Source organism: Amblyomma mixtum, chromosome 2 (genome assembly GCF_055824585.1).
Source record: "Amblyomma mixtum isolate Tamu chromosome 2, ASM5582458v1, whole genome shotgun sequence".
NCBI classification, from domain to species: Eukaryota; Metazoa; Arthropoda; class Arachnida; order Ixodida; family Ixodidae; genus Amblyomma; species Amblyomma mixtum.
Window position 1 is genome coordinate 254,322,008 of NC_143013.1, and position 21,913 is coordinate 254,343,920.

General features: G+C 49.9%; 2 protein-coding genes across 2 annotated transcripts in view; one reads left to right on the forward strand and one right to left on the reverse strand.

Annotated features, from left to right (window-relative positions):
- LOC149363573 (beta-hexosaminidase subunit beta-like) overlaps nucleotides 1-5,873 on the reverse strand; it is a 50,069-nt gene extending 44,196 nt beyond the window's left edge. The window contains exons 1-4 of the mRNA XM_089568571.1: nucleotides 5,826-5,873; nucleotides 4,931-4,990; nucleotides 3,083-3,386; nucleotides 94-162 (exon numbers count right to left, since the gene is read on the reverse strand). Coding sequence (XP_089424697.1) covers nucleotides 94-162; nucleotides 3,083-3,386; nucleotides 4,931-4,990; nucleotides 5,826-5,873 — 481 coding nt within the window. The remainder of the gene's footprint in view (nucleotides 1-93; nucleotides 163-3,082; nucleotides 3,387-4,930; nucleotides 4,991-5,825) is intronic.
- Nucleotides 5,874-11,309: 5,436 nt separating this feature from the next.
- Nucleotides 11,310-20,025, forward strand: LOC149363575 (uncharacterized). Its single transcript, XM_089569951.1, has 3 exons — nucleotides 11,310-12,059; nucleotides 13,920-14,155; nucleotides 19,605-20,025. The coding sequence occupies exons 1-3, from the start codon at nucleotides 11,310-11,312 to the stop codon at nucleotides 20,023-20,025; spliced, it is 1,407 nt and encodes a 468-aa protein (XP_089426077.1).
- Nucleotides 20,026-21,913: the final 1,888 nt, after the last annotated feature.

The following is a 21,913-nucleotide window of genomic DNA, read 5'->3' on the forward strand; positions in this document are numbered from 1 at the left end:
CCCCAGAATTGCGCCACTCGGGAAATACGATTTACGTTCCTGTAGTACTTCAACTCCAGTACTCCAATCCTTTATTCGCGACGTTCGTCTTACCACGCAAGGCACCCCAGACAGTTTCGGAGGTCAAAACGCCGTCCCCTTGGTTGGGTATCTGCAACGTATCTGTGGATGCAAAGACAGACCGCACGGTTACAGAGCGCGGATTTCCATATCCCTTAGATCAGGGGTTCTCAAACTTTTTTGCTTGGAGGAACCCCAAAAGCCTTCAATAAGTTCCAGGGAACCCCCCCCCCCCCCCCCCCCCCCCCTGCTTTCACTTACGAGCAATGTTGTCGAGTGCATTTTTGCAAAGAGAGAGTTGCAAAAGTTAAATGTTTATTGCACAGATTAATACAAATACTAATGTGATGGGTGGTACTGCTTCCCTTTTTAAGAGCAAGTCAAAGCGTGGCTCAGTAGCACTCAGAGCCAGTCTCATATCAGCTGCCGGGTCAGGGCCGGTGAGGGTTCTCGCGGAACACAAGAAGACAACCCGCGGAACCCCTGTGTTCCGCGGAACCCAGTTTGAGAACCCCTGCCTTAGATTGTGAAGTAAAAACGGGAATTGTTTGCGTTATTGTTAAAACACCCACATAAGGCTACTGCTACCATATCTTGGTTTTTCGGCTAGGGAACTCGTCAAGGGAAACAAGGTGGGTCCAAAAAACGAACAAACAAACATCTTGAAATTAAAAACAAACCTTCTGTCCTCTCGCTCTTCTGTTGCTTTTATATTTTAGTGTTTGCGCTCGCACAATTTTTAAAAGTGCAAAAAATGACTTGCCAGATACCGGTGTCAGAAGCACCTCGTTAATAAGCATCGCAGTTGACTGCAAGTGCAAAATTTTACTAAGCAATGTTATCTGCAGTGTTGCTTTTTGCTGTTTAGCGAAGCTGCAAACAATGGGTAATAAATGTTTGGTGTCTTACAAATGTTACGGCAAAGATGCCAGTGCGCGCTAGAAACATATAAGTTTCACCTAAATGCGATCGCCCAGCACAGGTATACCATCAACGCGGGGAACCACGCTTTACAAGATCCTTTCTTTTTCGGGTTTTATTTTTTCCGGAATTCGGGGCAGGGTGTGGCCGAAAAATGGGAAATATATTTCGAACGCTAATTCGGGTACAGATCGCATTATTCAGCAACAATTTATATAATTCGGGAAGTTTTCGGACAATAATTTCTAGCAAAGGACAATTTACTATAAGCGCTCGTTTTTGTGTAGGGCATGAGATGCTCTCTTTATTGCTCATTATTTCATGGACATTATGGAAATAGCATGCCTCACCAAAAAAAAAAAACTACCGAGGACACTCTGGAAATTCTAAAGTGTGTTTGGCGAAAGCCTTGTGGTCAACCCACTCAACCCACTGCCGCTTCCCCGAACCGCTTGGCGCGGAATCACTGGTCCGCTTCGGAGCCACTCGACTGCAACGAGACATCTGGCGAAGGAGCGGCGGTGTGGCTGCCACCGACGACGCGAGCGCGCTCGTTCTACCGCTACTGTGTGACGTCACGGTTGCTATGCACAGCTGCGCCCCCCACAGGCCCGCCGGTTGCTAAGGAAGGGAGGAGGTGCGCCACTGTGCGGAGGAGAGGCCCCAGTTGGCACGATTCCAGAAGCGTGACACATCTGCTGACTACCTCCTGTCGACAACGATGAGGCATTAAAGGCTTTCGCCTTGGAACTATTCACCCGCCGCTGTAGCTGAGTGGTTAATGCGCTCGGCTGCTGGCCTTAAAGACGCGGGTAAAGTGAACGCGGGTTAGATCCCGGCCGCGGAGGCTGAATTTCGATGGAGGCGAGGCCCGTGTACTGTGCGATGTCAGTGCACATTAAAGAACCCCAGGTGGCCGAAATTTCCGGAGCTCTTCACTACGGCGTCCATCATAGCCTGAGTCGCTTTGGGACGTTAAACCCCAATAAATCAAATAAAGAAATGTTCAACGAGTTATATTTATTTTTCTACTTTTATACAACCATTTCCTCACGTGCATTACTATCTAATACGCAGCGATCCGACCGGCCTTGCCTCTGTCCTTCTTGCCTGTATTCGTAAACTTACTCATTATCACAGCGACCATTTTAAACGCAAAAGAGCCGAGGAGCAGGTCTTCGCCAGCGTGGGTAGCGCTTGATGCAATGACGCCAATAAGACGTCTCTTAAGACCATGTTTTCACCTCTCACTTCTAAAACGCACTTTTTGAACGAATTCTGAAATTAACGAGCGTTGTGAATTGCAACAACATTACAAAAGCTTGATAATCACCAGTTGATTGAAAACACCCCTCTGGAATAAGCGCAAGTTATCCGATAGTTTTCACGCGGTGTCTTCGGCTTTGTACACTGGAAAACTATGCATGTTCTCGAGAAGACGTATCTGCCGGAAGAAAAAGACTTAAACTCGATTTTTAAGATACATCCCGAAATCACGCACAGTACACATCGCACATCGCAGGGCATCGCACAGTACACGGGCTTCGCCTCCATCGAAATTCGGCCTCCGCGGCCGGGATGGAACCCGCGTCTTTCGAGCCAGCAGCCGGGCGCCGCTACCACTCAGCCACCGCGGCGGGTAAATAGTTCTAAGGCGAAAACCTTTGCCTCATCGTTGTCGACAGGAGGTTGTCAGCAGAGGTGTCACGCTTCTGGAATCGTGCCAACTGGGGCCTCTCCTCCGCACAGCGGCGCACCTCCTCCACCCCTTAGCAACAGGCGCGCCGGTGAGGGGTGCAGTTGTGCATAGCAACCGTGACGTCACACAGTAGCGGTAGAACGAGCGCGCTCGCGTCGGCGGTGGCAGCTGCACCGCCGCTCCTTTGCCAGACGTCTCGTTGCAGTCGAGTGAGTGAGACGCATGGCTCCGAAGCGGCCCAGTGATTCCGCGCCAAGCGGTTCGGGGAAGCGGCAGTGGGTTGACCACAAGGCTTTCGCCAAGCACACCTTAGAATTTCCAAATTGTCTTCGGTAATTTTCTTTTGAGTGTACCCGATGGAAAGGTCTATAGTGTAAAGTATATTGACTCTGTGTACTCAACAGCTCTCGTTGCTGCCGGCTTGAGGGTAGCGGCACGTCCGTGCCTGCAGCTGCCTCACCCGCACCACGAGGCGATAGAGCACGGTCAGCTGGGGCCCGGCGACCTCACCGACTTCCTCCGGCGCCGAGCTGGCGAAGAGGAGTCGCCGGTAGCGCTGCAGCGCCTTTTCGAGCACGTCGCACTCTTCGTCGGCGCCAGCGGAGACCAGCTCGAACGACTTCCGGTTCAACACCCGAAGCGCCGAGTCCGATAGTCTCACGGATTGCGGAGCCGGCCACAGGGCGGGCGACGGCACCACAGGCTCCTGCACTCCGAAAAGACGCGGTGCCACTGATTCGCCATTCAGTTAAGAAACTACCAACCAGCCCCATATCGAAAAAAATTGGCTGTGGTTTAGCTGGAGTGACCAAGGTACATCCGCCTTGCAGTGACGCGAGAGCTCCGCCGAGCCGCCTACTTTTATGCAGCTGCAACACCTCTCCCCCTCTCCATTCCCCCTCCCCCCACACACACTCGACACGGCGCATGCGCACAGCTGTTGCAGCTCGGTTTCGCCGGCGCGTCGCGCCGCCGGCAGCAGCAGCTGCTCCGCACCACGTGACCAACCGGCTCTAGGCCACGGCGCTACGACGAAGCTCAAAGGGTGCCACGCTGAAGGCTCGAAGACCTGGCGTAGTGTAGCTCTCGCTACAAAAAAAAACGTAGTCTCTCTCGTCGTCCAGAGTAAATGTGAAATGATTTTCGGTATTGGCGTGCACTGTCTAGGACTGGCCATGCATGATTATATACACCCACCATCACACAGCACTTCTGCCGTGCACCTTGTCGAAGCGCACAACGAACCAGAGACGAGCTCATGAGTCAACGACACACGCCTAGCCAAAACCAGCCATGCATAACATCCGCAGCTCCCCGAGGAACCCAGTTTCCCCCTTTGGACGTCCCGCGACTATTCGTTGTTTAGCACTAAACTAGGACGCACACGGACGCAACCTTGGCATTTGAGTGACTTGCGAGCGATGAGGAGGTGGAATCACTGTTGTATAAACGGTGTCACAGCGCTGTCTCCAGCAACCCGATCTTCACGCTTTGATAGTATACAGAGCCTTCGAAAGCCACACCAAGCGCTTCCGCGGTCAGTTTCGGAAAGTTCGCTTCATGTTCTCCCACACCGGTTCGCTTTCGTTGTCACCTGACTTTGCCGAGAAGCGGAGATAATGGCATTTCACGATTTTAAAAAAATTCGACATAGATACGCGGAACACTGCGTTTCTGCGACTGCTGCAAAGTGCATCTCTGCGGATTGCCCACATAAGCCACTGTTAAGTCTAGACTTAAAACTCCCACATAAGCCACTGTATTCAGTCTAGACTATCTTCTTTAAAGCTCTACAGGATAACATGTATAACATATCGTCGTGCCTACGCTGCCATGTGAGCAGTGAACGCAAGGTGTGTCCGTGTTTAAAGTTTATATACTCTTTTAAACACATGGGTGGTCTTGCATTGTTGACTCGGTGAGCCTGAATCTTGAGTTTCGGCCATGTAAGCTAATAAATGTGCACTAAAAATGATGAAAATATGGTGTGTAAGCACTAGAAGGCATTTATGCGTCCAAGAACAAAATAAACAATCAGTGCTTTTAGACCTTCCCCTGGAGTCAAGAATAGAGCGAAAGCTATGGCTATACAGACAGCAACCCGTTTTCATAAAACGCACACGCAACAAGTAGCTCAACTCCATAGACTTCTGAAGTGCCCCACATCTAACAGGAAGTCGCAACTGCATGCAGGCGGCCTCACTTAAAGAGAGCTTGCAGTGCGAATAACCACGTGGATGACAGACTTACCTCCTCAGGGTATCGAGAACGAGTTCTGCGGACGAATTCGGTCTCTGGGAAGTCCAGTGTCTGAAAAAAAAAAGAAAATAGACAGGTAAGTAACAGAAAAACAATAACAACCTCTCGAACCTTAAAAAAAAAAAGAGCAAAGCGCTGAGGCCGCGCATGGGCATCGAGCGTTAGCAATATCGAACGAATATTGAGTCATTAGTCATCTTCGTTGTATCCGGTACAAGTTTTTTGTTATATCCGGATGTCCACATTTTTATGCTAACGTATACAGCGCAAGAAGGCAAATCGTTTGACAGCACTTAGAATGTCTTACGTCAACTAGTTTGGCCGTAATGGACGTTTGAAGTTTCAAGAAGCGACGGTTTGGGCAACCAAAGGTCGTTGGTGCGAATCCCTATAGGATAGGCTACGCTTTGATTCGATGCTCTGTAGCGCGCTGAATCGTTTGACACCACTCCGAACATTCTACGCCACTTAGGTGGTCCGCAACCTGTGAACCAATGGTACCCCCCACTGGTCTCATTTGAATGACCTTATGTATCGGTTTGGTTTATGGGGGTTTAACGTCCCAAATCGACTAAAGCTATGAGGGACACCGTAGTGGAGGGCTCCGGAAATTTCGACCACCTGGGGTTCTTTAGCGTGCACTGACCTCGCACCGTACACGGGCCTCTAGAATCTAGCCTCCATCGAATTTCGACCGCCGCGGCCGGGATCGAACCCGCGTCTTTCGGGACAGCAGCCGAGCACCATGACCACTGAGCCACCGCGGCGGCCCCTTGATTTCGACTAGGCGGCAGAGGCCAAAAGATGCTGTTCTCAGTTCGTATAAGATTATGGCATACAGGCTTTCGGTTTTGCCCTTCAAATCAAAGGTAAGGAGAGCTCCTACCAGCACCCAGAGGGAGCTGACCGCGAGCAGCCCGAGCAGCGAGAGCATCCTGAGAGGTCGACAGGCGCCCCGTCGAAGACAGAACTGGGGCCAACGGCGAACGCGAAACGCAACTGCGGCGACCGACGTGCAGCACCGCACGAAGTGACAGCGTAGGAAAGTGCCCACCAGGCCACCGCTACGCCCATGCTCGCGGCTGCAATGGAGAGGTACGACACAACCAGCTATTCACTAATCTAACAACAAAGACAGGCGCTCTCACTGAAAAGGCCAATTGAAAGGGCAGATAATATCCTCGCTATACGGTGTGCCTCGTAAACAGCAACCTTGTCTGGCTTTCCGTTATTGCATCTGCTCCTTCTGTGATCCGCGTTAATTTTCTCGCAGTTTTCGCGCCTGAACGTGTGTTGATGCTGGTTGGGTTTGGTTTATGGGGTTTAACGTCCCAAAGCGACTAAGGCTATGAGGGACGCCGTAGTGAAGGGCTCCGGAAATTTCGACCACCTGGGGTTCTTTAACGTGCACTGACATCGCACAGCACACGGGCCTCTAGAATTTCGCCTCCGTCGAGATTCGACCGCTGCGGCCGGGATCGAGCCCGCGTGCTGATGCAAGTTGGTGATAACGCTGTAGGGCAGAACAGGTGCGTGTTGTGCAACCAATGCTGCCTCGCTAAAAACTGCGTCATGAAACTTTTGAGTGGCAGCAGCTTCGAAGAGACGCGCGACACTTTTACTTGCAATACCGGCCGCAAAACGTTTGCGGACCACTCCAGCTGTGAGGGCAGAAGACTCGCCAAAGAACTTTCGCCAAAGACTTTGACGACGTGGCAGCGATAGCACTGCCGAACATCCGCCTCTGCATCAAGTTTACCGCATTCAGAGGCTGCACAACGTATTCTGCGCCTTGGTGGAACCCTCATGAGTGCTCTTACAGGAATACAGAAGTGAAATTGAAAAAGAAAATAAACGGAAATATGATACTACGAAGTTTAGCGACCACAGGGGTGGTGCGAAATGCCGATGCCAAACGGAGTAGTAGCTCTAGGTAGAGGTGAATATGTGCCGCTACACTTGCATCAGCGCCAAGGAGAAGTGACGTCACGAGTGACGTTACGGTGTTCGTACCAAGCAGTGACTGGAGTTTTGGCCATTGAACGCGGCCCATCATCATGACGTCATGCATGGCGTCACGCCATTCTGACCAATCAGCGTGACGCGTTGTAATGACGTCATGTTTGACGTCACTTCATTCTGACCAGTCGGCGGAAGGCGCTGCACGTGGCGTGAGGCTGAGGCTACATAAACGGGACACGTGACCTCAATAGCTGTCGCGGTAAAACACCCTTTGAGTCCTCTTGAGGGCTGACCCAGAGAGAACAGCAGCTGTACGGGATCGCATTCCCGAGTCGATGCCCAACTGGACCGAATGACAAGGTGGAGCAATCTCGCGAGCACCAGCTTCCCGGTCCTATCATTCTCTACGGTCTTTACCCACCTGGGCAGCACTGTCTTGTTTGCGCAACAAGTGCACAATCGTGTTTTGATTATAACATACTACAGTCGACTTAGCCTGCAGGAAGCCTCCCAGACAACTGTAATCATAAAAAAGAATCCAACACTGAAAGATGGGATAGTGCCTTTACGTCTCGACCTTTGAAGAAGGTAGCAATTGGCAATATTATACAGCAGAAAATCGCAATAAATGCAGCGGGGCGCCAAGAAAGCCGCTATATAGAAGAGAGGGTGCAGGTATGCGGAAAGGAATAATGCACAATTACCGAGGACTGATCTTTGGCTGAGGCCACAGAGATGACCTGGAACGCATCTTCTTTCTTCTCCCCTTCTGGTAGTGCGCTCGCCTGGCCATCAAAAGCGCCACACAACATTATAGGCGGCGCTCGGAAGTTCATAATCATCATCACCAACATCATCTAGTTGGGAGCATTCATACTATCGCGCTGTTTGGGACTGTATTAAGCCCTGGCCATTACCCCACTGTGAGCATGTGCCATTTCTCCATAGGCCAAGGTGAGCAGCCACAACAGCCGAAGCGTGTTCATGCCAGAGAAACTGAGCATCGAGGCTCCCTGGAATGGAGTGCGGTGACAAAATCTACGACATGGATTCTGCAGCTGTTACCATCATTTAGGTCTAAGGGAGTGGAAGTGGGCCGGATGATAAGTCACTCAATAATGCAAACAGCGCTACTCAACAGGCTGGAGATATGTGTGTTCCTACAGCCGGCCTCTCCATACTTCCTCACAATAAAAAGACACCGAGGACATGCAAGTTGGCCTGTATCGTAGGTTACTGCGTTATAATGTCAAAAAGACTATGCTCACTGAAAACAAGTTTTCATAACCAAATCACAAAATCAAATACAGGCATCGCCACCGGCGGCCATTCTGGCAAACAGACTGCAAACTGGGATGATGCAAATAAAGTTTTTCTGCGCTAATCACAGAAGCTAGGTCACACTGCCACTCATTTTCAAAAGATTACCACAGATTTGCTCGGTCTTGAAGCCACGAGTGTGAGTTTGGCGGGAAAATAATAAATCCATTTCAGCTCAGCCGAAAATTCGTCTTTTCCTGCCGAACAAACACCCGCATAACCAGCAGAAGCCACAGAATCCATTTTTACCAAGTAACTTGGGACGTTCAGGAGATTGTTCGCTGTACTCGAAATACCCGAATTCTGGCTCGACTCTTGTATCGGATTGTTAATGGACGGCCTCGTAGTAAAATTCAAAAAGAATTCAAGCTTGTTTTAGTGCGCTGGCAATTATAATGGCCACTCCTCTCATTTAGCTATTGTGTGTTTGTGTGCCTTTTGTAGCGTGAGCTACATTGGCCACAGTCTCGCCGTTTCGCGTGCTCCCTCCGTCGACCATACTGCGCATGCGCGAGTGACGTCACTGCGCACAGCTGGCGCGCCTCGCCGCGCGCGCTCGCCGCTGCTGCCGCCGGCGCAGAACCACGTGACGTCACTGCTCACGCTACGTTATCCTGGCATAGCAGAGCTAAGCCACTGCCAATTTTTTTTTTCTGAAACCGGTTTTTTGGCAGGCTGCTCACCTGCACAGGTATGAATATATAGGTACCTAGCAACCTGCCCACCGTGTCAGGCGGCAGCTCCTTTAATCGTGAGAGGCTGCTCGGGAAGAGCAGTCTGGATCGCAACCCAAGTCCCACCGATGGCCGCACCTGCTATAGAAGGGCAGTGGCGCATCGCTTGAACGCTACACGACTACGCCAGGAATGTTAGGAAGACTTCCAGGGATCTATGAATGTAGAGAATGACCGATTCCGCGTATATGGACATGAACCGATTATCGCTATCTGAACAACTGCCATCCGTGAACACTGGATCTGAACACCGGAACCGAAGGGAAAACCGAACTGCTAGCGCACCTAAATCGCACTTGGCCTAACTACGCAAATCGACCATCATTTGTTCAATGACAACACGATCTGTCAAGATCTGTCTGACAACACAGTACTACTGCACTTCCCCCGGCTTTGTCCACGGTTGGCTACATAACAAATTGGCTGTGGTTCAGCTCTGGCTAACCCTAGTTGAATTGCGAAAGCACTTGAGCGCGTTGTCTCTTCCTAGCTTCGTTCTTTCGTTGTTGCCGCTCTTTCGCGCTCTCCATAACAGCTAGAATCCACAGGCGACACCTCCTCTCCCTCTACCCCAGCGGAGCACATCTAGTGGAGCGAGCGGCGACGGCAGCGGCGTCGATGGCGGCGCCATCTGTTGGAGCGCGGCTGCGGCGTTGCTAGGCAACGGCGGCTAAAGGTCGCTCGTGGGCCACGGCGTACGGCTGAAGTGGGACCACGCGACAAGCCGAGCTGGCTGGCATAGTGTTGCTTTCGCAACAAAAGAGTTAGTGGCATGTCATTCCCTGAAGCCTTCAAGCAGCCTGGAACAGTGCAATGGTTTGAGTTGTGTCGTTTTGTATCGTTGCAGAAAGAATGTATTCCAGGAGTCTGAAGTCTGAAGAACACCGTAGCCGGAAGCATGAAATGTGCGGGCGCGGGAACCACAACGTAGTCGTTATTGTTGTTGTTGTCCTCTAGAAAATGGCGCATACCCACTGCGGGGGATTGGCCAAGACACAGGCGGCAACTGATAGGTGTACAAAATGTTAAACAAGAAAATAATTGTGGGGAAAAATAAAATAATCATGATAATAATAGCAATTAGGAAATAAATGTAGTCGATCTCCAGTCTTCAAAGTAACTTCATCTTTTAGTGACTCAGTGGCGGTATATATACTATATATATTCCGTCAAAATTTACCGTTCCCCTGCAAGAATCAGTAGCCAATCACAAGCATATTCATTCTAGCTAGCACAAACACATTCATTTTAGCGATAGAGAAAATAAACCAACGCAGCCCTTCCACGAATAGCCAGTTCCTTTGAGTTCATCATCATCATCATCAGCCTGACTGCGCCCACTGCAGGGCTGAGGCCTTTCCCATGTATATCTCCATTTAACCCTGTCCTTCGCCATCAATTGCGTAGGCGGCAAACTTGCAGCTTTTTCTGAGAAACTGTTGCACTTAGCAGTGATTTCGTTATTTCAGTTAAATTTAGTACCCTTCTTTTTACAAATAAGTTGTTTTTGGTACCATGTAGCGAACGCAGTAACTAATCTTTCACATAACAGTGAACTAGATAGCACTTTGTCCGCCGTTTTTGTGCAGACAGGTTTTACCGCGAGTGAAACCATCGACTATTTCCCTCAGTTTCGAGCGTAATGTGCATCTTTGAAACACAAAGTGATTCCATGATCCCTAAGGACCTGACACATGAGAACATTTCGATTGTACTATTTCTAACAAATCTGACACTTTGTACGGAATTCTCCATATCGTTGTAAAAACTTGCCTGCTGGTCTTTCACGCTCCAAAACTAACAAATTCCCTTTCTTGAGGCCTGTATATGCTACTTAGGCGAAAAAAATAACTGATTTCAGTCAAAACAAAAAATGGCGCCTGAAAGGGTTAATCTTATCCACCCACCCAACTCTCTGGCGCCCCTGCTACGCTTGCCTTCTCTTGGAATCCACTCCGTTACCCTTAGGGACCAGCGGTTATCTTGCCTTCGCATAACATGCATTGATTAAGCCCATTTCTTCCTCTTGGTTTCGACTAGGACGTCATTAACACGCGCCTTTGAGTTGTTTATCGCCAACGTGGGTTGGCGCTTTCTATGGTTATTTTTTGTGTTTCAGACGTAAGGCTCGAGTTCGCAAATAGTTGTTTGGCGAGTTACGATTTCCGAAGAAATAGCTCATTTTTTATTGAGGCTGTGTTCTAACTTTCTAAGAACATCTTTTCAGGCTTAGGTTTACTAATCTGGAGTTTTGTGGGCTTTCCTTGCAATGTGTGAGTAAAGAAGAAAAAGAAGAAGTCACGTGCAACGAATGAGAGCCTACGTCCAGGAGTCGAGGACCGTAGCCGTGCGTCATGCTGTCGACATCCAAGAACCGGAGACCTCAGCAGCCTACGCGTTCTCGGCATTGGGAGAGCACTGAGATCAGCCGCCATCGTTCGGAGGTGCCCTGCAGACCAGATGCAGAGAAACCCCCTCCAGAGCCGTGCCCTTGCGGCGTTAGGCACGACACCCGCATCCGCAGCGAGACCGACCTTGGCACCGACGTCACACCGATACCTTCGTCGACGCGGGCCCTGTTCGCGACACCAATGCCGCCGCGGCCAAGTTTCATCAGGGCAGGCCCCGCGATGGACCCCCGCTTCCCCGGGTTCGCGCCACCACTCAGAGCTCCCGTAGCTGGTTTCGAACGCGGGTCGAAGATGTACCCGATGCGAGAACGAGGAGAAGATGAACATGTTAGCTCTGGTGTGTCATGGCTGCAAAACTTTGGAATTGGGGTGTTGGTGGCGACCTCGCTTACGGCAGTGCTCACTCTGGCGCTCACTGCTGATCGGCCGGCGGGAGCGATTGTCAGTGGCACTTCGCTACTTCCGGTCCAGGGTGGGAAGATGGCTCGGAGCGGAAGAACAATGGCAGCCCCTATGGAGCCGATGAACATATTGTCAAAGATTCGACACAAGGTCACTAGACGTTCTTTAGCCTGGACAAACGTGACGACCGTGCTTTCCTCGTTAGCCTGGACAAACGCGACGACCGTGCCTTCCCCGGTGGCGATGAAATTGACGCATCCTCACTTCCAGCACCACGTCAAAAACAAAACGGTAAGAGAGTTTTAGGGGATAGATGGTAACGTTGGATTATTTCACACATTCCTAAATACATAGTAATGTTTTGAGGCTGTGAAGCCATTGAGTACGTTCTAGTTTTTGCCCACCGGCTTCCAAACTGTTCGTGACCTTTCAGATCATCTGGTATATGCAGATACGGCAGAAATGGTGTTTATGTACAAAAGATTGCCGTTGCTTGCACAAGGGGCTCTTCAAGCTGATTGTATATGCACGTTTTACACCAACATCGTCCATCCTAGAGTAAAGGAAATAAAAACAAATGAAACAAAAAGAAAGACCGTCATATAGGCTATGGTTAGTTTTCTTCTCATAGCATAGCAGCAGATAACAATTTATTCCGGAAAATGGGAAGGGGGTTACGGATCGGGTTATTGAGCCGCGGGTCGGGTTCCTAGGTCCAGGCTTTCATTGGTTCTTGCTGTCTTTTCGGCCCGCTGAACCAGATCTGCGAGTGTGACAGAGCACTCGACTGACAGATTTTTAGTTTTGTGTTCTGTCAGGCACGCCCAACCTCAGGTCGAATGGTAGGGGGTGGCTATCTGTCCGCACCACACGCATCCTGGGGTGTATTGCGTGGGCCAAATCTTACTATATATCTAGTGACTTGGGCATGAATTCCCTGTATGCGTCTTGTGGGGAAGCGGGTATTTACAGCATCCAAACTTCCAGAACGTGGCAAGCGGAGTGCGGCATTTCTTTTGCAGCTTTCTTGATGTTCATTTTGTACGTGCATGTCAACGTCGGCAGTGTGCTTATTTTTGCTGGACCTCTCCTGCTTCGGCAGCCGGAGCGCAGCCGGCAGTATCTATAAATAAATAAAAATAAAGAAAGACCGTTTTGCTATAGCTCCGATCGCACCTCTGGCCGCGAAGAATGACGCAACGAAGAATATTTAAGAGCGTAATTTTATTTCCAAAAATATGTATTCCCTCTTTCTTTATATAAATGCTCGTAAATTTGTGTAAAGATTCCCCAGTATTATTGTAACGTGTTCCTGTGTTTGATATTCTTACCTGGGGTCCAGAGGCCCGTCAGGTACGTAGACTTATCTCTCTTTAGCCGTGGCCCACCAGGGTCCTTGTAAATCCGAAAAATAAAATTCAAAATTAAAATAAATATAGAAGAGCTGTATATATTTACTGCAGCAAGTATACAACAGTCCCAGGACACCTCTTTTTTCTATTTTTTTTTAGTCCCACCGTAGTATTAGTGTCTCAGCTCAATTTCAAAGCGTGAAACCATAAAGAAAATGCGCGCTGATCGCGCTTCGTTGACCTTGGTGGTAAAGCATCGCTGCCTGCGGTGTGCAGATCTCGAGGAAATCAGCACCTGGTGCTTCTCAAATGCGTTTCTGCTCACAAAAAAATTCAGGGGGCACTTTGGCTCTCTAAAGTGCTGCAAGGCGAAAGCCTTTCCTGGCGCACTATTTGGCATTGACTGCGAGACTGGTTATGCTGTACTAGTGCTTTATTTGACTACACATTACAACTACACACTTTGACTGCCGACTTTGACTGCTTCTTTAGCACGACTCTCTCTGCTTCGATAAGTTCAGTTGTATCCATGTCTCTGTTCGCACTAATGAGATATATGTAATGTGGTCACCCACGGACGCCTTACGCCCCCTGTCGGAGCGGACAACTATTTTGTTAGTTGTTGTCTGCTGCAAAAGGGGGCGTCAGGTATCCGTGAGTGATTTCATTATTTCGAATCCGTGCACTCTGACGTCATAATCATTTCGACCAACCAGAGAGCGTGACACCTCTGCTGACAAGCTTCTGTCGACAACGATGAGGCATTAAAGGCTTTCGCCTTAAAAACTCACCCGTACAGCGCCGTCCGCACCAGCGGTGCGGTCCTCGCTTCTACACGTACTGCACCCGATCGAGGCACGAGGCCTACTACAGCGCCTGGTCCCGCAAATGCGCCTGGACACCCAGTGACAGGGCGAGCCTGTGCAACCGGGGCGCCAACCGCTTCCCAAACCTGGGCAGCTGTCTGGCCAGCTGTGCCCAGGGTGCACCCCGCGACCGCTGCTTCGAGAATGCAGTCTTCGCCGACTGCTCGAGGTGAGGTATACGGGCGAAGTACAGTGTACGGGCACGGTGCTTTAAGTTCAAATCCGCAAACTGTGTTTCCAGGGACGCGAACAAAATGAGAACAAAAAATTACTGACATGGTCCCTAACACTGACATGCCACTTAAAGCTATTTAGCTATATACTTGCGCTGTTGTCTTCCTTAGACGCGTTTTTTTTTTTTCGCAATAGCTAGACATTTCAGTTAATACCACACAGATGAAAAAAAAAGCCATTGGGCCCAATTGGGGTTTCTAATTGGGATTTCCAATTGGTTGCTGGTTCTGAAGCGTCTGCTGCGAAGATCGAAAAACCAAACCTTCCCTGCACCTATATCACTTAAAAACATGGGAATGCATGGACTGCGCTAATCGTAAATGCAGTGAAAGCTGATGGTGTTTCATCTCATAGTTGTGGCCACGGATAACTGCCATTTGAGCAATCTTGATGACATCATGTTAACCTCACAATCCGTCCTCTGTTTATAAAAGTAAGCAGTAATACAATTACCGCGGAATGTGTCACCTGAAATTGACAGCAAGTTAAAAAGTTAGAAAGAATTTATCATAGGCTGAAAATGAACGCAGTGAGAAGCGCCCATGAAAGGACAAAAATGAAAATCTAACTGAAGTCAAACAGCTATGCGCCCAACAACAACTGGCGGAAGAGGACAGCATTAAAGGGCAACTGCAGCACTTTTTTGATTATTTCGCGATATTCAAGGATTGAAATCTATATAGGCTGTAGTTAAAGAATGCCAAGTGTTTTTGCACTAGCGTTTAAAATAGTGGCCTAATAGACGATTGAATTTTGCGCTTCTCCTCAATGCACAGGAGGAGTGCGGGGAAATTCAGCGCGACGTCACGGAAGGTATGATTTCAAATTACCGCTGTAGTCAGCCACACCCTGTCCTGACTCGTTAGCGGCTGCCAAACAACTCTCGGCAGGGGTTCGCCTTCGGTGGCGTTGGTTTTTTTCCTTCAAAGCAGGCGTTTGTGCGTTGGAAATGTACCGATACCTTCGATGACGTCATCATGCTCCCCCTCCCCCCCCTTGGCGTTGTGCGCTGCGGAGAAGCTTGAAGGGCGTCCGGACTTTAATCGGCGATTACTTCACTATTTCAAGTGCTAGCCCAAAAAGACTTCGCATTCTTTACCTGCAAGTTTCACACATTCCACCCACTTAAGCTCGTTGACTTCTAAAACCTATGCAGTTTGACTTTAATGCATCATAATATATTGAGAAATTGCAAATGTCTCTCTTATATCCGTCATGTTTTGAATTTAGACGAAAAAAAAATTGAGAATATCATTTTTTTTTCACTACTGTACGTGCGCGCACAGCGCAAGTATCACAAAACGTCGTACTGGAATCAGCGTTGGTAATTTCATTCCATGTTCGACGACATTAAAAAAAAAAACTGCGCACTCCGCACCTTCGCAAAGTTGAACTTTTATTAAACATGTATAGCCCGCGGACTGTGAATGTACCGAAAATTACTGTAGTTGTCAAGTCGATCTGCAGCGACAACGTCGAGCCGCCCGGGGCGAGTAAACGCGCGGGCTACGAACGCTGTACGGGAAAGCCAACGACGAATCTCATATTAAAGGGACACTGAGGAGAGCACAATTAATATTTTTTTATTGTAAAATCCGATAGTTCGGCATGTCGCTTTGTTGCCACTTGGCCGGCAGCGAAAGATGCATTTATTTCTAAGAAATTTGGATTCGAAGTTGAAAAAGTTTTTCCCGCCGCTCTGATTCAAACTTGGGATTCTCCTATGACGACACAGGACTAAGTGACGTGAAACATGACGAGCGCATGACGTACCGCAGACTCCGTGATTTCTGGCGGCCAGCAGTGCGGCCTAGCAGCAGCCGAAAAGAAAGCTACCGCCGGCCGCACGTTGAAGGCATCTATCGCGGCTATAGACCTCTTGCATTGCCCAGGGGGCGCTGCGAAAATGGTGCTAAAGAGCGCCCTCTGCCCTCGGCTGGGTAGTACCGGGCTCTGGCGTCTGCTTCGGAAAGCACGTTGGCAGTATGGACCCGCGACTTTCGCTTGTGCTGTGCCATGGCCTACAGCGAATATCGGGCGCCGAAGATTTTTTCAGGGCTGGCACGCTGTGTAAAGGGAAGAAATTATGCAACGCCAAGCACGTGCACTCTGTTCAAGAAATAAGCGGCGAAGTTTCAACGCGGTGTCATTCGCAAGTGAAGAGAGTCGCGTACGAAGTTGAACTTCAGATAAGGTCTGCACGCTTCAAGATTCAAGCGGACCAACGCGATGAAATACTTGCAATATATGAAATCGCAGCAGTTCTGAACAGACATGTATACGGGACTGCTCGAGCGCACGACGGTACACGCCGCGCCAGCAGCGGTCTTTCAGCATGTCACGAAACGGTGGGCCTCCTGCAGTCTTTCTTGACTGCATCTCGCTAAACAAGTAGTCATGCCTGCCTTGTAGTAGCCGCCATCTGTTCCTTCAGCAAATGCTAACATGATGCAATGCATATATGAGCTCGCAGCCGAATAACGCTGCAGCGCGAGCTCGTGCGCTGCGCGCTTGATGTCGTTTTCTTGATGTAGCTTTTCATCCTTAAAACGACATCGCTCGAACACGTTCGCTGTTATCAGTGATGCCGCGCTACCACATACGTGCTGGTTTGAGGTCGACAATGTGCACATTTCACTCTCGACGCTGGACTGCTCGTAGTGCGTAGCGAATTCGAACCTAATCAACCCGCCCATTTGTGGTCATTTGCACGCACCTGGCCACCTCACCACGTTGCACCAGTAGAATTGTCTCAATTGTCGCAGTGGCCGGGTCTTAAGTCGTGAATCACCAGCCATGCCTGCTGATTTGTCGATTTGCCTTAATAGTGATTATCTGAAGTGAGATGTTGACATGGCATATGAATTATACCATGTATTTTTTTTTTGCGCTCTTTGCTGTGTTGTGCATTCCCTTGATATGATCGCTGAATTATGCTGTTCGTTTCTCACTTTTTGCTGCTTGCTCTGTTGTGCATTCCCTACTGTTCGGTGATTGTCATCGTACACTTTTTGCTGCTTTGCTGCTTGCTTGGTCCAACTGCCTATGTAGGGATCTACTAGACAAGTTGTGTTGTAGAATGCATAAATTCTCATTCTACGCCTGCATATGCGGCTGCTCGCTACATATACATTTTTTGAGAGAGGTAAGCGCCAAAAGAACACGAACACAAGGAGGATGAGGCCGGCTGTAGACTGCGGGGAAGATTGTAGGTACATATGCGGGATGACTGGCCGAATTGTTTTTCTCGTTACCCACAAAGTGGCGACTGCATATCCTGATGGTCGGCACTGCATCCCACGGTTTGCCGTCCGGACTGCATGTGCAAAAAGAACGAATTTCAGCAACGCGGATAACCAAACAAACATCAAGGCAGGCGAAGCAGACAGCACAACGCGAAGGTTCGCTTACTCAGTGCGTCGAACTGCAGCTATCCAGCGCGTCCGGCGCTCCGCTTCGTGAGACCTTTAAGAAAAACGGTGGAATTTGATACTGGGATTCAGACCTTCTTGCTCGTGGCAGCCCACGACGCAGCAGTAACGACGGTGACGCTTTTTCGAGACTGAACGAGGTCTCTCGGGCGGATTGGCGTCGCCGATTCCTTCTGCTGCCTGCGTTTCGTGCTGAGGCACACGGAGCGTCGGTTTTCTAAATACTAAGCCACGGCCAGGCCGCGGGGTGGTTGGTCACAAGTGACGATCCTTATCGCACTCACAACAGTGCAGAAAAACGTGCGAATCAACGCAAAACGCAGGCTAGAAAGGTGCGCCGCCACAGCCACGGCTCACTACTGACCCAACCTGGTACTACCCAGCCAACTTCTCCTTGCCGCCACCAGGCGCCGCCACGTTACCTGAAACTCCAGCGCAAGAGGCCTATTGCGGCCGTCGCTACAGTCGCTTCGATTACGTTTGCACTGGCGCTTTGCCAGCGTTACGATGGATCTCGTTCTCGAAGTCGTCAACGAAGTTCTCGCAAATAGACACCTTTAGCATACCGTGTACCTTGTTACCGCTAGCAGAATACCGGGAGCCCGTCTACCGCCGGAAAACAGGCGCTGATTGGTCCCGATGCTTCAGGAGCGCGCGTAGCTGCCGGGCACGTGGCGCCATCTGGCGACGTCAAGGACATTTGCGCATGCATTGGCTGCGCCTCAGGGATTTGTGGTTTCTCGGGTCCTAGAGTTGCTAGAACCATTGGTTCTAGCAACACTGCTTTGTCCTATGACGTCACCACGCTTGTACTTGCGAGTTTGGCCTGTGGTGGCGATATCTGTATTTTGGTTCTTGCTCTTTTCTACGTTACAAACTCATTGTTGTCAGTATGAGTGGCGTTTTTGTAATCAGGAGCTGGTATTCTGTCGATACAAGCCAACTTCAATTTCTCCTCAGTGTCCCTTTAATAAAACCAATCGCGCCTAATTAAAATGAGTTACCTGTAAATACTAATTACATTTAAAAAAAATCACCCATATCGTAGGATGTACTCTATTTTTGACGAATTGTCCAGCTGTGTTTTCCAAATGCATTTTCGATCGGTAAATAAACGCGCTTGACTTGAAGCAAACATTTAATTCAATCTCGGCAGTAGGATTGACAGGAGCTTGCAGGCTTTCTCCTTTCCTTTTTTCTCTGAGCAGAAAGCATTACAGCTCTCTCAAGAGCATGGAGGAAGGAAAGAACTCGGAAAAGGCGGTTACGCCACATTTTTTGAAGCGCGGCTCCCCCTGCTCCCCCCATACTTGACCGCCGTCTCAGCGCGCTTGCGCATGCGCAGCACGCAGTGCAGCAGACAACGCCGCTGCGCCCAGCGTTGCTATTGGCTGCGCCGTCGACCAAAGACTCCCAGTAGTCGTTGCGAAAGCGCCTGACATCTGGCACACTTTTAAGGCGAAAGCCTTTAATGGGTCATGCTCGCGGTGCCCGTCCGTGCTCTGGAATCGTGCCAACTGTGGCCTCTCCTCCACGCAGCGGCGCAACCTCCTCCCCTCCTTAGCAACCGGCGCGCCGGTGGGGGCGCAGCTGTGCATAGCAACCGTGACGTCACACAGTAGCGGTAGAACGAGCGCGCGCGCGTCGGCGGTGGCAGCGGCACTGCCGCTCCTTCGCCAGACGTCTCGTTGCAGTCGAGTGAGTGAGACGAATGGCTCTGAAGCGGCCCAGTGATTCCGCGCCAAGCGGTTCGGGGAAGCGGCAGTGGGTTGACCACAAGGCTTTCGCCAAGCACGCTTTAAAATTTCCAATGTGTCTTCGGTAATTTTTTGATGCGCCGCGCGGATAGCGAAGGCATCTCCTGAATTCTTTCCTTCCTCCATGGCAAGCTCGAGAGCCTCGACCGTGCGAAAAACCTTTTGAATTCTGACCCCGACATTTTGGCCTCTGCAGGCAGGACGTTCTCGAGGAGTGGTGGTGGTTCGACGGCATCGGCTGCGTGCAGTGGAACTTCCCGCGGGGTAGCTGCCCTTCCCACGGCAGCTCGACGTTCCGGTCTCGCGAGGACTGCACCAGGAACTGCGCGCAGCGTCGGCGCCACCGCGGGGACGACGACTCTGCCTCCGATGTCCAGCAGCGGTCCCACTGCCATGCACCCATCCGGGCCGCGTGCAGCTTGCGCCAGGTGCGCTTCCCGTACTTCGCCGACATGACGGCCAAGGGAAGCGCCCGATGCGTCAGGGCATCGAAGAGCACCCTGCTTGCACGGCGCTGCCTCGTCGGGTCGAATCGGTTCGACTCGCTCTCTAACTGCAGGAGCGTGTGTAGCCAGCGGCGTCGGCATCGTGATAAGTCAGTGGCAAATACACTCTAGCGTGCCCCAAATGTGCATTAAGAATAAATCGATTCCTTCAGCAGCTTCTTATAAAGAAGTATGCACTTTATAGCGGCTTATATCCATTAGTTGAAATTTAGGGAGGGGTGCGCAAGAGCTCTTCTGGGCGCAAGAGTGCGGAAGGGTGCACACATGTGAACTTTGCAGTTGTTCAATCAAAAGCGCTTTAGATATGAGCGCTATTCGAGCTTACCATTAAAGAACAGCTGCAGGTTTGATGCGATAAGCGTGACTACAATTAGCGCCACTATAATGATAAGTGCGCAACCGACACGAAATTGGCGCTCGTTCAAATGGCGAAACGCGGAGAAACTATGCGCTCTATGGGCAGGTATAGCGTTTCACCCAGCTGGGAATCTTTATCGTGCACTGCATCGCACAGCACTCGGGCGCCTTTTCCGTTTCGCCTCCATTGTAGAGACACAGTAGCATAGTCATATATGCTCGCCAATGCTCTTCACCGCCTTTTTACAGGAGGCATTCCGAGGTTTGAATTGAGAACACTCGGGGATAAGAGTTAATGGAGAATACCTAGGTAATCTGCCATTCGCTGATGCCGTTGCCTTCACTCAGGAGCCTTGCAAAATCATGATCAATGAGCAGAACGGTGCGTATAGAAATGAACATGCAGAAAACCAAAGTAATGGTCAACAGCCTAGCAAGGGAACAACAGTTCACAATTGGTAGCGATGTGCTGGAAGTAGTAAGCGAATACGTCACTTGGGGCAGGTAGTGACCGCTGATCCGGATCGTAAGAGGGAAATAGCTAGAAGAATAAGAATGGGGTGGGTGCAGCGCATATATGGCAGGTTCTCTCAGATCATGAATGGCAGTTTACCGATATCCCTCAAGAGAAAAGTATACACTTGTATACCTTACTGGTACTCATCTACGGGGCAGAAACGTGGAGGCTAAAGAATTGGATTCCGCTTAAATTGAGGACAGCGCAGTGACCTATGGAAATGAAAATGATAGGTGTAACGTTAAGAGATTGGAATGGGGCAGAGTGCGTCAGGGAAACCCACCCACACCCGAACCACACCGTAAGGGAAGGGATAAAGGATATGAGCGAAAGAAGAAACGAAGTTCTCCATCGAAACGCGGCCGGGTCCGAACCATGGAACTCCGGCTCAGTAGCCGAGCGCCTTAACCACTGAGCGACACTGCTGAAAAATGCACTAGTTCTCTACACAAAGCACGAGCGTGAATCAGGTTCTATGTCGCCAACGCTGCTGCTAAGAGAAGGGTTCGTTCATCTCAGAAATTTCCGCCAGCTGGTCCAGCCAAGAACCTAAGGTATTCTAATTCACTGTACCTAAGGATCGAGCAAAGGCAGCCACCTGCCACTCCGTCCACCATGCAGGCAATCCTTTTGTACTCCCCGCAGCTGGTATGAAAGGTTCTTCCATACGCCTAAGTTTCCCAAAATTCTGGGGGGTGGGGGCACTTTGCTCTTACTAAAGTGCGATAAGGCGAAAGCCACTTCCGCCTCTGTTGCTGCCCCTGTTACTGTAGTGATGACGTCACGCGCATGCGCCCGCAGCTTCCAGGGTGGTGATGACATCACGTGTATGCGCAGTAATTTCTGGTTACGACACTTGATGACGTCATTAGTTTTCGTTAATTGCTATTTTAATGAAATTTTTCTTTTCCATTTTATAGTTTTTTTAATATTTGTCAATTAATTTTTATTTATTTTTATGTTATTATTTCAATGATTTTTGGTTATGGCATATTACACCACTGATGACATCATCAGGATGATTTACAGCTATAGTGTGACAATTTTTGTGGGCGGACGGACAATGAGCCATTAAAGGCTTCCCCGCCGTTGTATCCCAGACAAGAGAAACATTGTCTGGGCAGA